Source organism: Geotrypetes seraphini, chromosome 11 (assembly GCF_902459505.1).
Source record: "Geotrypetes seraphini chromosome 11, aGeoSer1.1, whole genome shotgun sequence".
Lineage (NCBI taxonomy): Eukaryota > Metazoa > Chordata > Amphibia > Gymnophiona > Dermophiidae > Geotrypetes > Geotrypetes seraphini.
The window spans coordinates 47,121,273-47,137,968 of record NC_047094.1 but is presented as its reverse complement, the minus strand read 5'-3'; the positions used below and the strand labels follow the sequence as shown (position 1 = coordinate 47,137,968).

The window sequence follows — 16,696 nt, the reverse complement described above, 5'->3', positions numbered from 1 at the left end:
AGTTTATCCCGGGGTAGTTAAAATCTCCCATTACTGTCACATTCCTTTTGGTGCCTTCCCGCCTCAATTCTGCTGCCAGATCTTTGTCGTTTGCTTCCGTTTGTCCAGGTGGACGATAGTATAGACCTAGTCTTATGTCAAGGCCATTTTTTCCGGGTAATTTTACCCACAATGACTCCAATCCTTCCGTTTTTGGTTCTATATCCACTGCGGACGAGGGAATGGTATCTTTTATGTATAGTGCCAGTCACTAATATACTGCAACAAGCAGGTCTGGTTATATAACTGAAAATTAGGGAGACCTATCCCACCTACTGCCCAGCCCCTTAGCAAAAGGGGCAATTTTATTTTAGATTTTTATAACTGCAACAAAATGTGTATATTAGGCTATAAAGGCCTTTCAAATCTTTTTGCAGGAGCCAGAGATGGAGAACCTGCAACACATAACAACCATCTCAGAAATATGATCATTTTGAATAATATTGGCTCAACCTAGTAAGGGTAAAGTTAAATCTCGCCATTCTCTCAATTGTGAAGTAGTATGCTCCAACAATTTATTAATGTTGAGAGAATAAATTTCACTTGGAAACATCATAAGTTGAATTTCCAGATATTTAAAAGATTGAGTTGCCCACATTAAGCCTATTCTTCAATTAAGATGATAAAGCTTCTGATTTATCTAGATTTAATTTAAACCCTGCAAAATCCTCATATTCTTTGAAAGTTTCCAATAAAACTATCGGTGATCTCAAGGTATCCGATAAGTGGACTAAAATGTCATCCACAAATGACGCTATTTTAAAGACACTGGATCCAATTTCTGCTTCCTTAATATCTGGATTGGCTAATATATCACAGACCAATGGGTCCAGAGTCGGAGCAAAGAGGAGCGGCAGTGGGGGCAGCCTTGTCTAATGCCTCTTCTCATCTCAAAGGGGTCAGTGCGACTATTGTTGATCAATAAATAAGCCCTTGGATTAGAGTATAAGGACCAAATCAGTTTTTGGCATCTGCCTTTAAAGTCGTATGTTTCTAAGATTGTAAATAAAAATTTCCAATGAACCCTATTGAATGCTTTTTCTGCGTCAAAGATAATTAACATGGAAGATTTACCTTTTCTCTGTCTGTACTCTAGTGATGTCAAAGTTTTTTATCTAAGGTTTTTAACTGTCGTTCGCCCTTGAATAAATCCTACTTGTGCCTCATGTATCACTGATGGCAGACTCTGAACCGTTACTTTTGCCATAAGTTTAACTTCAAATTTAAGTAAAGAGATAGGCCTATAAGACTGAAATTTACTTAAATCTTTACTTGGTTTAGGGAGAACTGTAATCTGAGCTGTGTTGAGGTGGAATGGTAAACGTACAGACTCACGGAGGCCATCATTTCCACCCAGCTCTCATCTTATCTAGAGAGATTCTCCTTTCTCCTACCTTACCAATATGGCTTCAGCCCCAACTTCAGCACCGAATCCCTACTGGTCTCATTAGGTGCATCAATTACACTCTCAAAATAAGTTTGCTGTCCTATTACAATTCGATCTCTCTGCAGCTTTTGATGTCGTCCACCACGATATTCTAATTTATCAACTTTCTGAGATAGGCATCAACTCCACAGTTTTAGAGTGGTTCTCGAACTTCTTACGTTTCCGTTCCTACACTGTCGACACAAATGGCACCACGTCCGCTCCTTGGAAACCGACTTGCAGAGTCCCGCAGGGATCACCCCTATCCCCTATTCTCTTCAATATCTACATGTATTCCCTGAAACTCTTCCATCTACCTTCCCTTGAAACATCCATACATATGCTAATGACATCGTTCTCCTTCTTGAGACAGACTCGAACCTTACCAACCTCTCTGAGAATATAACAGCTTGCATAATGAAACTCCAATCCTGGTCCCTCTCAGTTCAAATGAAATGACTCTGGCTCGGCCCAAAATTAGAACAGCTGCCTACCCTCTTTGCACTGCCCTCTGGCGCCACACTGCAGCTTGAGTTCTCAAGCAAAGTTCTAGGCATTATTATTGACTCTTCTCTTTCCTTCAACCACCACCTCAACTCCTTGGTAAAATCATGCTTTTTTAGCCTCCACATGCTGAAGAAAGTGAGATCCTGCTTCTGCCAACAACATTTTGCCATCCTTGTTCAATCCCTCATCCTTTCCAGACTAAACTATTGTAATTCCATCTATCTAAGTCTAACTAAAAAAAGTCTTCAAAGACTTTAACTAATTCAGAACACTACGGCCAAGTTGATCTTCGCAAAACGCAAATTTGATCATGTTTCCCCACTTCTGTCCAAACTCCACTGGCTCCCAGTAATTTCCAGGGTTCATTTTAAATGCGTCTGCCTAGCTTTTAAGATCCTCCTTGATGTTCAAGTGGTCCAATTAATAGTGTTTATTATGAATTCTGTACACTTGATGAAAGTTTAAAAATGAATAAAGAATTAAAAAAAAAAAAAAGATCCTCCTCGAGTCTTCTTGACACCACCAGGTCCACCCAAAAACTTAAACTATCTTTCCCTTTGCTAAAAGGTATCCTTTATGCGGGTAAATTGGGAAAATCTCTCCTCTTCAGAATCACAGGGCTTTGGAATAATCTTACTGCCCCACTACAGAATCAGGGCTCCTTCCAACTATTCCGTAAGCACCTGAAAACCAGGCTTTTCATAAAAATGTAATGCTCTCCTCCCCCCTGTACTCAACCTCCAAACCCATTATGTTATTCCTTCCTATATTAAGCTCTTGTAAACCGTGCCGAGCTCTAATTATGGAGAGGATGCGGTATATAAACTTAAGGTTTAGTTTAGTTTGATGATTGTGTTGAACATGTCTGTAAGAGGTTGTAGTATATCTCCTGCTAACAATTTGTAGAACTCCTACTCTATGTTCTTATGTTCTAAACCCATCCGGACTAGGAGCTTTGGCCAATGCAATCTACTTTATTGCCCACTCTACTACTTCAGCACCTAATAGGGTATTCAACAGCTTTCTGTCTCTGCTGTAATATGTGGGAGAGTTAAGCTTTCCAGATATGTGTTACTCTGTAGACCCTTATCCTCCAGCACCATATATAAGCTTGTGTAATAGGAATGAAATATATTTTTAATATCTGACTCTATATGGGTTAAAGTACCCTATTCATTCTATAGAGCCAAAACTCTTGCTGGACTAAAACTTTGAGACAGTAAGCAGAACATCCTGTTTCCCAACACTACAGAGAGAGATTTCATGTCATGTGAAAAAGCAGCCTGTTTTTTGCTGTAGTGATCAAGTTCAGGTCCATGATAAGCTGAGAGAAACAGCAGCAAAGGAGAGGGGGCAGCAGGCGTGCTAGGAGAAAACAGGGGTGGGTAGCTTAATCGTGTTAAAATTTATTAACGCATTAATATGTTAAATGTGCAGCCCTAGAATAAAACATAGCATCTTAAAATGGTTACAGTGTAAAAGGAAAGACGAGGGTTGGCTTGGTACCAGTGTTGTACATTTCCAAGTAGGAGTCCTAGGTTCAAGTTCAGGCTTTCCATTCCCAGAGCGAGCCAAGGCTGGAGATCCTGTAATGGTATTGCATAGAGCTTCCAGGGGAGGTACCACTGCTTAATAGATACGCCTTATTGCCCAATGAGACTACATTTTGTCTTTTTAAATCCTTGCATTGGATCCCTCTGGCATATGCCCAAGTCTCTAAATTTGCTTTTTGCTTTTAGGTTTTTATAGGGAAAGTTGGCACACTATTTGAATGAATATAGTACCCACTATGGGGGATAATGTTGTAAAATAGGCACTAACATTTAATGCCTATTAAATGTTTAGCATAGTGGTATATGCACATATGAGTATTTAGGATACATGTAAGCCAGGGATCTCAAAGTCCCTCCTTGAGGGCCGCAATCCAGTTGGGTTTTCAGGATTTCCCCAATGAATATGCATGAGATCTATGTGCATGCACTGCTTTCAATGCATATTCATTGGGGAAATCCTGAAAACCCGACTGTATTACAGCCCTCAAGGAGGAACTTTGAGATCCCTGATATAAGCTGTGTTCTGAGGGGAGATGCAGCATATGGTTCCTGACCAAAGGCTGCCATTGCAAAGACTGAGCTGAGGGAATATATATACCATAAGCATTTGTGCATTTGCTACTGGCCAGAACATGTTCTTTTTTATATATTATATAAAAAAGACTGGCCAGTAGCAAATGTGCAGATCTCAGCCATGGTTCATACTGTATTGGCATCCCTAAGAAGGAAACTGTTGGTTCAAAAATATATTATAAAACAGAATATACAGTATTGCAATAGGTCTGTTTTAAGCAGATCCTTAAAGCAGAATTTGTGTGTGTGTGTGTGTAAGCAGGATCATGGGACTCCTACTTAAGTATCACTGCCTTGCTTTCTATACCTTGACTAACTTCATTTTTGAGTAATTAAGCATTTCCTTTTAATATGATTCTCTTGTAGATGGTGCTCAGCTTCATGGAAAGGGGCCCAGCACACAGCAGCGAAAATTGTGACATCAAGAACTAAACAGCATCAGCCCCCAGCAGAAATAATATAAAGACTGGATGTTGAGTGCACCAGGACAGATCTTTTATCAAATGCATTCCTTCTGGACCAGCCAGTCCTTGGGAAGGTATGCAAAACAGACTGCTCTGTACTTAAACAGATAAATTAATGAATTAAATAAAGAGCACTTAATTGTCCCACTTGAATGCGGTGACCAGGTTCCTAATCAGCAAAATGTAAACGATATTGAAGGGATGTTGCTTCCTGGCTGTTTAAGGCAACATTTCTAGGCCACCTGAGCCTGGGAAAGGGGCAAAACATTTCTGAGGAACGTTGACCTTGATTTTTAATCTGATATTTTTTTGTCTTATGGAAGAGCATTTGCACTTGTCATGTTTTGAGCCATGTGCCTGACAGATAGCAATGGACTACACTACAGCTGTCAAGTAACTCTGTTCTCATGTACATAAAGCGATCATATTTTATAATTTTCCTTTACAAAGGGCAGTTGATAGAGGTGAAACATTGGAAGTCTGTATACCCACCAGCATATTATTTATTGGGCTCAGAAGCTGTATCTATTATTTGTCATCATTCAAATCCATTACATTGGTTAGGAAAGGATCTTTCTCAGCTTGTAGTAAATGATGGATGTAATTCTAGTGCCTTTAATGGTGGAGCAAGAACAAAGCATGCAATGGCCTTCCATGATTCCAGAAGCTCCTGCCAGAAAATTGTTTATGCACCCATACTCCTGTTTGACTTCAGATTTTGGATTTACTTGAGCTTCACATAATTACACTGCAAAAGCTGCATTGTCCAGGCTGAAAAATGGGATTTAGATACCATATTGCCATCACTAGAGTAGCAGCATCGGGTTCTGTAGATTCAGCTCAAAAACTAATATTTTAGGCAGGATTGAAGTTAGGCTTGAGGCGGCCCACTAAAGTCTTCCTTGCACAAGGTTTGGCTAAGAAGTGGTGATAAGTTACATATATGTGATTTGTTTGGTAATTTCTGCTTCCTTAATTGAGGGGGCCAAAAATCTTTGCATTGTAACTGAACTATGAAAATGGTTACAGCCAGAATACTGATGGGGAGGGGTTTTCTACAGCTGTTAATCTTTGACAGATGAAAGTGGACAGCGCTTGATTCTCTGAGGATATCTGTTAAAGAACATACACTTCTGTTTTTTTTAGTACAGTAACAGTGTGCAAAACACTTTAAAAAAAAATAAACCAATACATTGGCTAGTTAAGAAGGAACCTGGTCAGTCTATTTAGTTCTGCTGAGGTTCCTTCTTATCTCAAATGGTATCTTTTTGATATGGGAGCGTCGATGTATGACCACATAACCATGACATTGTCCTTACTGTTGAAGTAACACTTTCTGATGCAGAGTAATTTGTACTTGATTGGCAAAATTATTTGTCAGTAGATGACAACTGACTAATAACCAGTCTTTTAATATGGGTCTAAGTCAACAGCACTACTTGCAATGCCTTTTTTTTTTTTTTTTTTTTGGTACTGTAGTGTTTATAAAACTTTGGGAGCATTCTCTTGCATTAGATAATGCATCCTTGAAATGTGGCTGTCCTATTCAAAGCACACTATTTACTGCACTTTATAAAGTAAATTATGTGTCTCCACCTTCCACGGAGTACAGATTTCAGACCCCTGTAAAGATAAATGTGATTGCTTATTAATATCCAATCATTTCTATAATTGATTTTACCAATTACAATGATTTACTCTTGGATATGCAGTAGTGTTGGCAAGACTGCCTAAAAAAATAGTAGCCTATGGTTTTAACTCTTAAGTAACTTAAGTGCTTTTAGGAGACTCCATTTGTTTTTCTTGTTGAAATGATCTGTTGAAAAACCTTCAACCTGCAACCCCAGTTGTTGTTTTTGGGTTTGTTGGGGGGGGGGGGGATAGCGTCCTCATTAGTCTTGATTTTTATAAACCACAATTGGTGCTTGCTTCTCTACTTATTTTTATTCCTAGTATTTAACAGAACATGTTCCTATAATTGTATAAAAAGGGATGCTGCATCTTGATGCTGTGATTGGAAAAATTCTTCATTATAGAGTGGATGGCTGGGACCTGACCATCTTGATCTCGGCTATAGGTGGCCACCTTTGGTTTCAAATACTGCATCTACATCATGCCTAGTTGTTGCTGTCCTATGAGCACAAGCGGAAACCAAGAAGTTGGTGCCGCCTATCTGATTTGACTGGGACTATAAATCATAGTTACTTTATGCCAGCCTTAACAACATTTTCAGCAGTTCTTTATCAAAGGGTGTACTCGCCTATACAACAGTGATTTAGAAAGTAGCTCTCAAATTGCTAAATTAGTTGAGAAGCATATGCTGTTACGTTGGTACTCCTACAATATGAAGACACACACCTGGATTAAAATGCTGAACAAGTTCAAAGCAAATCCACTTAACCCAATACTATAACAGTTGTTACTGGGTTGAGTGGACTTTCTTTATAGATAAAAGGCACCAGAGCATGATATAGGCCTAGGACCGAGACTGCAGTTGACTGGTGCAAATGGAAAATCATGTCACGACTGCTTTTAATGGCTTTCCATTTGTAATAGAGTAGAATAAGGTTATCATCTCTCCTATACAGAACCAGTTTCCCCACGTGGTACATCTCAACATAACATTTCTACTGAATCTCAAACCCAAGAAACCTGTTGCACGACTGAAAACGAACCAAAGTACTGGATTATCCAGTTCTGTGGTCTTTACTGCTTAGCATTTAGTTTGTAATGGCTGTTTGTTTTGTAAATGCAAGCTGCAGTTTTTCTTAAAACTTGATTTGTAATGATGGATATGGGATGATAAATGAAATTCTGTTGATACCCTTGTACAGAGGAACTGAAATAAAATATTTTGAAATTTCCAACCTTACAGTTTTTATCCTTTTGAGCATAAGAGCAATTTCTGGATTGGGACAAAGGCTGAGATTAAAGTGATGGTAGATGGGCTTTATTTGTTCATAGTCTGTCCTATTATAATGTTTCCTTGTAAGTACTCTGTCTTAGTTCATAAGGTGTACTTTTGCTTTGAAACTACGTGGGGATTCGGAATGTAGCTGCTTTTTCTGCAGATAGAATTTCACTAGACAAATAAATGTGAAGATACATGTATATTTGAACCTCCAACCTCAACATGCCTGTGGGAACACCACCTTTCAGTTCAGCAAAAAGTACACACATTGTGGAACGCCAGTTTAACTAACATTTAGAGGGATTTTTCAGACTTCCTGCTTAGAACGGATGTGTACTCATTAGGCTGCCTTAAAAAATTTTAACACATTAATGCATATTATCAATTTTAGTTTGTTTGAAAAATAATCGCTGTTAAAATGAATATATAAAACTAATGGAAAAATCACCTGAAAATTGGGGAAAAATGAAAATGGAATCTTTGTGGCATGTGCATGTATCTACTGCTTTGGGTAAAAAGGCTTTTTATATGTGTTGAAAAATCATTTTGAAGATTATCCTTCTTATGGATATAGATAAATTAAAAAGTCAGTTGAGTAAGGGAAACTGCATTGATTGGTTGATTTGAAGAACAGAAAAAGTTAATGAACATTATGACTTAAGAAAAATGCTTCCCTGTCCTGTTTCTACTCTATTGCATGCCTGAAGTTCTACTTCTGGTTTTCACAAGAAACTCAATGAGACAATTGAAACAACCGATTTTATACATGCAACAAGGTATAAAAAGTACTGGATTATCTTGTTTCTTATGATATTGGATCAACTGGGAAAGGTTATTAGTCATGAATATAACATACAAATATGAAGGGTGAGTTTTAAACTGCTGTATCATAGAAAGAAAATCTAATCTGTTCTATGTAAATACAGGAGCCATTTTGGAAAGCTACCATGCTTGTAAATTCTAATGGCTCATTCAAAGGTAAGGGTCTTATACATGATAGAAACATAGGCCATATAGTCTTTATTGGCCACCATTTTCTAGCCAGTCTGTCCATCACCATCCATTATCTTCTCCCCACTTAGCATGGGGACAAGCATATAAGACAGGGATCTCAAAGTCCCTCCTTGAGGGCCGCAATCCAGTCGGGTTTTCAGGATTTCCCCAATGAATATGCATTGAAAGCAGCGCATGCACATAGATCTCATGCATATTCATTGGGGAAATCTTGAAAACCTGACTGGATTGCAGCCGTTAAGGAGGGACTTTGAGACCCCTGATATAAGATATCTTTATCTCTACCAGAAGGCTGTTCCCATGGATTTACCACCCTTTCTGTAAAGAAGCATTTGCTTAAATTACACCCGAGTCTTTCACCTTTATCTTATGCCTTCTCATTCCATTGCTTTCTTTTACTTGAAGAGACCTGCCTGCTCTGTATTTAAATGTCTCTATTATATTTATCATCTCCCAGGAGCTTCCAAAATCTATATATTCAAATTTTTAAGACTGTCCCAATATGTTTTTTAACAAAGACAATTGACCATTTTACTAGCCATCCTTTCAACCAACTCCATCTTGTTTATTTCTTTTGAAAGCTGTTGTCTCCAGAATTTACATAGTATGGTACTCTATAAATTTGGTCTTATCAGAGACTAAATCAATCTTCCTCAACCAGACACAGAAGAACCCATTCACTATTCTCTTACCCATCATCCAAAAATGTCAAACGAAAAAAACTTTATGACAATCTAATAGCCTCCAAAGCAGCTAAGCTGGACAGACAATTCACCACTCTGTTAACTACAACCACAGACTACAAAACCTTCAAGAAAGATATTAAAACCATACTCTTCAAAAAACACATAAAACCTATCCAGCACAACCAATCCCAACCCAACATCCAGTACTCTCTATTCTTCTATTTACCAAACATTATCTATAACCCCATAATTCACCCTTTTCTTATATCCTAAAGACTTCTACTTCCCACTGGTATCCTTAAATGTTTTATCTCATCGCTTATTCTATTCTTCAAAATTTGGAATGTAATTCTTGGTTTTAGTTTGGATGTAATCTACCTTGAACCGCAAGGTAATGGCGGAATAGAAATCACTAATGTAATGTAATTTATAAAGAGACACTATCACCTTTTCCCTGCTGACCATTCCTCTGCTTATGCACCCAAGCATCCTAGCTTGTGTTGTCTTTTCTACCTATTTGGCTACCTTAAGATCAGCAGATACGATCATCTCCAAGTCCTGCTCTTTTTTTGTGCACAGAAATACTTAAGGAAAATTGAACTTTTCCTTATTGGCCGATCCAGACTGGCCCAGACACTGACTGTAGGTTATATATGTCTACAAGCAGGTGGAGATTGAGAATACTTTAAAAAATTTTAAGTTTTATTCAAGATGGAGGAATACCTAAAGGAGTCGGCTAGATGGCAGCATATAGAAGTAGAAATATAAAGATCAAAACTGAAAGGAAATATTTATTTTCCTTAGATATTTGTGCTGTTAACAATAAAAGGAAAAAAAAAAGTCACTATGGTTTTTAAAAATGTAGCTAAAAAGATAAGAATGGCCATACTGGGTCAGAACAATAGTTCATCTAGCCCAGTTTCCTGTTTCCAACAGTGGCCAATCAGGTCACAAAAACCCAAATTGTAGCAGCATGCCATACTACTGATCCAGGGCAGGCAGTTGCTTCCCCATGCCTGTCTCAATAACAGACTATGGACTTTTCTTCCAGGAATTTGTCCAAATCTTTCTTAAATCTAGCTATGCTAATCACTGTAACCACATCCTTTGGCAGAGAATTTCAGAACTTAACTGTTCTTTGAGTAAAAAACAAATGTCCCCTGGTTTTTGTACTTTTTGAAACTGTGAAAAATTGATTCACTTTTACCCATGCTGTACCAGTCGGGATTTTGTAGACCTCATATTCCCCCTCAGTCATCTCTTTTCCAAGCTGAAGAGGCATGACCTCTATAATCTTCACTTACATGAGAGGAGTTCATCCCCTTTATCATTTTGTTTGCTCTTTGAACTCTTTCTAATTCTGCTATATCTTTTTTTTTTTTGAGATACAGTGACCAGAAGAACTGTGTTTGATACTCAAGGTGAGGATGCACTATGGAGTGATACAGAGATATAATAAAATATTCTCAGTCTTACTATCCCTTTCCTAATAATTCTTAGCATCCTGTTTGTTGTTGTTTGTTTGCTGCAGAAAAAAAATGTTGCTGCTGATGAACTACAAGAGGAAGGCAGGCAACAGTGCCTAGAACAGTCGTCTCAAACTCAAATCCTTAGTGGGGCCACATTTTTGATTTGAAGGCACTTGGAGGGCCGCAGAAAAAATAGTTAATGTCTTATTAAAGAAATGACAACTTTGCATGAGGTAAAACTTTATAGTTTTTAAATCTTTCCTTTAACAGTTAAAGGAAAGATTTATAAACTATAAAGATGCAAAATTGTCATTAACTATTTTTTCTGCAGCTCTCACATTTAATATCTTTCCTTTCTCAAAACTGACACATTTCAATCACTATATTGAAAATAAAATCATTTTCCCTACCTTTGTTAGCTGGTGACTTTATTTTTCTGTGCTTTTAACTATGTTTCCAGGGCCTTCTTGACCTTTGACTGGTTTTCTCTCTGTTTTCATTTTCTGCCTTCCATCTTTGGCATTAACTTAATATTCAATTTTTCTGCTTTCTTTTCAAAATCTATGTTTCCATGTCTTACCTTCCCTTCTATCTCTCTCTTCTTCTGTCCCTATTTCCATGGTCTGACATCTTTCTTTCCTTTCTCTCGCTCCCTCCTTCCTTCCTTTCCCCTGGTCTAGAATCTGTCTCCTCCCTCCACCAACTTTTTATTTCTTTCACCCTGCCCCCTTCTTTCTTTCTCTCTCTCTCTCTCATGCCCCCTTTCTTTCTATATGTCTGTCTTTCTCTCTCTCCGTGTTCCCTTTCTTTCTTTTTTTCTTTCTCCATGCCTGCCCTTTCTGTCTTTCTCTCTTCATGCCCCTTTCTGTCTGTGTCCCGTCTCCCTTCTTTCTTTCTGTCTCCCTGCTCTCCCCCAAGCCATCACCATTGGGGAACAGGCCAGCGCCGAGGTCTTAGCTCTCCCTACTTATCTTCCCCAGCGCGGGACCGACCAATTCTCGCCACCTGATGTCAATTCTAATGTCAGAGAGGAAGTTCTGGGCCAGCCAGGCTGTGATTGGCTGGCCTGGAACTTCCTCCCCGATGTTAGAATTGACGTCGGGTGGCGAGAATTGGTTGGCTCCGAGCTGGGGAAGATAAGCAGGGAGAGCTAAGACCTTGACGCTGGCTTGTTCCCCGATTGCAGTGGCTTGGGAGAGGGCTTTGAAATGGGAAGGGAAGCAGATTGGGGACCCCTGCTTTAGGTGAGCCACGAGTCATTTGCTGACATGTCCAATTACAGCAGTTGCGGTCTGTACATGATTATCATCTCCACAATTGGAAAACTTGTGGAGAGGACAGATCACAGACCGCAAAATAGTCCCTGGGGGGCCGCGTGTTTGAGACCGTTGGCCTAGAAAATGTAAGAGAATCTTGAAAAGTAGTAAGGAAAGCAAATACACAAATGAAAGAGAAAATATGATTCCTTAATACAGTAAGAAAGGCGATCATGGTTTCTTTAAAAGACCTGTTATTGACAGTAGCCAGAGTGGCAGTGTAAAATTCAAAAGTGATGGGTGGTAATATGAGGGTCATTTCATAAATAATGCACATTAATTTTTTTAATTTACATGTTTTGGGGGTTTTTCTTCCAGGTATTTCTTTACAATACTTCAATATAGTCTTTGCAATGACTGAGTCCCAACGTCCGGGAAGCTTTATTATTCCATCCAAGACACCGTACTAGCGGAAGAAAGCTCTTCCAGAAATGCAAAACAATGTCCATGCATAGGTTTTTTCAACTTTGGAAAAAGGTTAAAGTTCATGTCTGGACTGTAGGGCGCATGAGGTAACACCTCCCAGACATATTTGCGTAGCTTTTCAATGATGACATTCCCTATGTGCAGGTGAGCGTTGTCATGAAGAATGAGTGGCCCAGCCAAGAGCAACTGAGGTCTTGTTTTGTGCATTTTTTGCAAAAAAATCACAATAATACACTGCTTTGGCACTTCTTCCACATGGAACTTTGTGATGATCATGCCTTCATGATCATAAGCAAAAATCATTTTGATTGAGCTCGTCAAAATTTTTTTGGTCATGGGGAAGATAGCTCTCCACTCATCATTGAAAAGCTACGCAAATAAGGCTGGGAGGTGTTAAATTACATTAATAGGCTGCAGGGATCAGTCTTTTAGACAGTTTTGTAAGTGCTATTGCAGAATGGCTGTCATGAGGTGACTTTAAAAAATAGAAGAATCCTGGAATGCAGAAAGAGGATTTAAAAAAGGTTTGGATATTTTCCTGAAAAAAGTCCATACACCATTATTAAGATGGATTTGGGAAAATTCACTGCTTTAAGATAAGCAGCGTACAATCTGTTTTACTCTTTAGATCTTATTAGGTACTTGTGACTTGGATTGGCCATTGTAAGAAACAGGATACTTGGCTTGATGGACCTTTTGTCTATCCTAGTATAGCAACACTTATGCTTTTTTTTTTTTTAAATGTAAGTACAGTATTTATATACCTCTTATAATCTCAGATACTCAAACATTTGTCCCTATCTGTCCCGGTGGGCTCACATCAAATGTACCTGGGGCAATGGGGGATTAAGTGACCTGACCAGGGTCACAAGGGGCAGAATGGGATATGAACCCACAACCTCAGGGTGCTGAGGCTATAGCCCTAACCACTGTGCCACACACTCCCCTCTTGTAAAAGGAATAGCCAGTAGGATAAAGGAAGCAGTAGCGTGTAAGTGGGGGGGGGGCAGACCACCCTAGGTGCCATCTTGGTGGGGGGCACTGGCATCTCTCTGCCCCCTCCCTTCAACCTCCATACCTCTTTAAAATTTTTGCCAATGCGAACAACTATGCTAGTCTGCTCCTCATACCAGCCTGGCTCGCTCTGAAGTCACTTCCGGGTTGTGGGGCCAGGAAGTGACATCAGAGGGAAAGCCAATACCAGCAGAAGTTGCTCATGTTGGCAAATATTTAAAGAGGTACAGGGATGGGAAGGGAGGGCATGAGTGTGGCAAGCAAAGTGTGGATGAAGCAGGGAAAAAGGGGCAGTTGGTGCAGAAGTGGAAGGGGGCAGAGAGGAGGGCCCTGGGCACCTCCTACATTCGCTACACCACTGGTCGTAATACACGTATGTAATTTTGTAGACAATATCTTCAAAAGAGGTATATGCTGGATGTAATTGATTCAGTGGTGGCTACCAAAATGGTAAATGGCCTTCATCATAAAAAGAGGATAGACTTAGATCTAACACCTGAATTTTGTATAGGTCGTCCACCATTGAGCATGGATCCCACATGTTTGTAATCTAATTAGGTGCTAGTAATAATTGGTGTTTAAGCATTTAATTGGCAGTAATTAGGACATGTCCTAACATCCTGTTCTATAACTTGCATGCCTACATTTCATAGCATGCAATTCAAAATGGTGTGTGGCCGCTGGAGGTGTATGAGCAGGTCAAGGTGTTGCCAGCAAGTGGGTGCAATGTTCTAGGATAGCTGCATTTATATCAGCTTTTGGTAGGCATAAGTGCTCATGTCCAAAATTAGACTCAATGCATACTGAGCTCGTATTCTGTAAAGGTGGGTCCACACCGAGCACCTTTTATAGCAGTGTCTTGCAAACTAGCCGGAGCCGCAACACTCTAAATGAAGGGTACCTGGAAATGCATGGATGTCAATGCAATGATGTCACGTGCATGTGTGGCATCATCACACCGACATCTGTGCAAGCACAAAGGCATTGCAGGCAGGCTCTGAGCCCACCAGCGTGTGTGTGTGTGGGATGGGGGGGTGCTCAACAGGAGAGGTGCTGGCACTGGCTGACTGTCTACAGGACTTGCTTCTCTCCACAAGAATTTTAAGTTTCAAGTTTATTTAAGTCTTAATATACCGCTTTTAAAGTGGTTTCCAATTAATCCAAAGCATTAAAGTTTAAAATATAAAAATATAACATAAAGGGAGCAAATGCACAATTACAATACAGACGCAACATGATACATATGGGCAAATAAGGAAGAATACATTGCTTAAAATAAAAGAAAAGGGAGGAAAAAAACAAAAGGTAAAAAAGAATCCTTAATGTAAGGCCTGTTGTCTGAGTTTTTTGAACAACAAAAAAAAATTTTAGTGCAGAGTCTAATAGCAAATAATCAAACATATGCCCAGCACAACATCAGTCTTTCTAAATTTTATCAAGTGAGAGAGCATTTTAAATCGCAACAGGTTGATGTTTAATTTATCATTTCCAGCATTCAAATATCCTGTGTTGGGCTGTATGAAACCATTCATAGGATCACCTCACAGCCACCCCATTCCTTCATTGGGTCTCTTGCCTTCATGTAATTTCTTGCAACAGCTTTTCCAACTTTATCATAAATCAAATTAAAGAAAGAAAAACTTAACTTTCATTACAGACATTTCACCGGACCACTGCCTGCACGAGTCAATCGGCGCCTGCAACTCACGGCACAGTTTGCAATTCATTGCTTTACAGAATAATAGCTTAGCATGGATCATAATGATGCCTATCTTTGGGTAGCATTTCTTAAATCTGGTCCTAAATGTGTACTATGGAAGAAAGGTGGGCTTTTCTACCTTGGAGGTTTTGAGGTATTTAAATGTCTCAGGAAGTGTGCACCCTTCAACTGAGACGTCTAGGATGGGAGTCAATGGGAGAGATCTGAGAGCAATCTAAGGAAGTATTTCTGTACAGAAAGTGTGGTTGTGAAGATGGCATCTGAAGTCCAGAAAGCATAGAAACACAGATGATCCAGGGAATATGAAGATCTAAGTGTAATTTCATGCAAGTATCATCCTCAATCCCCATCCCCAAAAGGTCTTGCATTGTCCTCTTCCCCCACCACCAATGTCCAGCATTGCTTCCCCAGTTCAGCATCTCCTCTCTTCTATTCCTACTCAGAGCTGCATTGCTATTGCTCTCTACCATGCCATCCTTAATGAGTGGCTGGTGCAGGGGTTGCACCAAACGGCCATTCACTTTGTTCAAAGACCATGTAGTGCTGGTCTTTTCATTACCCTCTTTGTGACTTGTTACCAAAAGTGATTTACTCTTTATTACAGGCTTCCTTGTCACCCTCTGAGATCACAAGTTAGAGACCTTTTGATTGTTGCTCCACTTTGTTTGGTCACTGAGGTCGTAAATCAATCCCAAATGTTTCAGGTGGCTGGACCTTCATTGTGGAACTCAATTCCAGACTCTATTCATTTGATTTCTGATTTTTTGGCCTTCCGGAAAAGTTTGAAGGGGTTTTTTTTTTCCCCCCCCCGATTGGCCTTTTCAAATCTAGGCATTGTGTAATTTTAGCAGTTATTTATCCTTATTTGTTTTAAGGAGCAGGGCTTGGTGTATTGTACACTTCCCCCTCCGTATTTGCGAATTCCATATCTACGGATTCGCGGTTTTAAACCACAAAATTCATTTTCATTTTTCAGGCTATTTTAAGCCTTGTAAGCCCCCCTTAAGCCTTACCTGGTGGTCTAGCAGGTTTTCAGGCAGGAGCGATCTTCCCACGCTCCTGCCCCGTGCAGATCGCTCACAGGAAATGGCTCAAGAGACTACGGGAGCTCAAGGCAGCCATTTCCTGTGAGCGATCTGCACGGGGCAGGAGCGTGGGAAGATCACTCCTGCCTGAAAACCCGCTAGACCACCAGTTAAGGCTTAAGGGGGGGATTTTGAGGGCTTAAAATAGTATGGGGTAGTGGGGGTTAGGGGCAGAACCAGCCCAAATATTAGTCGTGGTTTTTAATATTCGCGGGCCAGCTCTGTCCCTAACTCCAGCGAATACGGAGGGGGGTTAGTGTATTGTGGTTTGTTGAGTTTTGTTTTAATTATGTATGTATTGCTGTCACCCGCATAGTTGCTGGATATGCGGGCTACAAGTGTTTTAAATAAATAAAATACATATTTCAATCTGGAGACATTTCTTTTTGTGCTGCTGAAGGTCAAGTACTGAAGTTTTCATTCTTATAGCACAGGAACCTGTAATTGGTTCTTATATAAAAACAAGAAGACATCAGATTAAGAAGACAGGAGC

At 39.6% G+C, this 16,696-nt stretch overlaps 1 protein-coding gene across 1 annotated transcript in view; it reads left to right on the top strand.

Moving 5' to 3' along the window:
* UBN1 (ubinuclein 1) overlaps positions 1 to 5,731 on the top strand; it is a 94,170-nt gene extending 88,439 nt beyond the window's left edge. The window contains exon 17 of the mRNA XM_033963841.1: positions 4,465 to 5,731. Within this exon, the coding sequence (XP_033819732.1) occupies positions 4,465 to 4,517 (53 nt within the window). The 3' untranslated portion in view covers positions 4,518 to 5,731. The remainder of the gene's footprint in view (positions 1 to 4,464) is intronic.
* Positions 5,732 to 16,696: the final 10,965 nt, after the last annotated feature.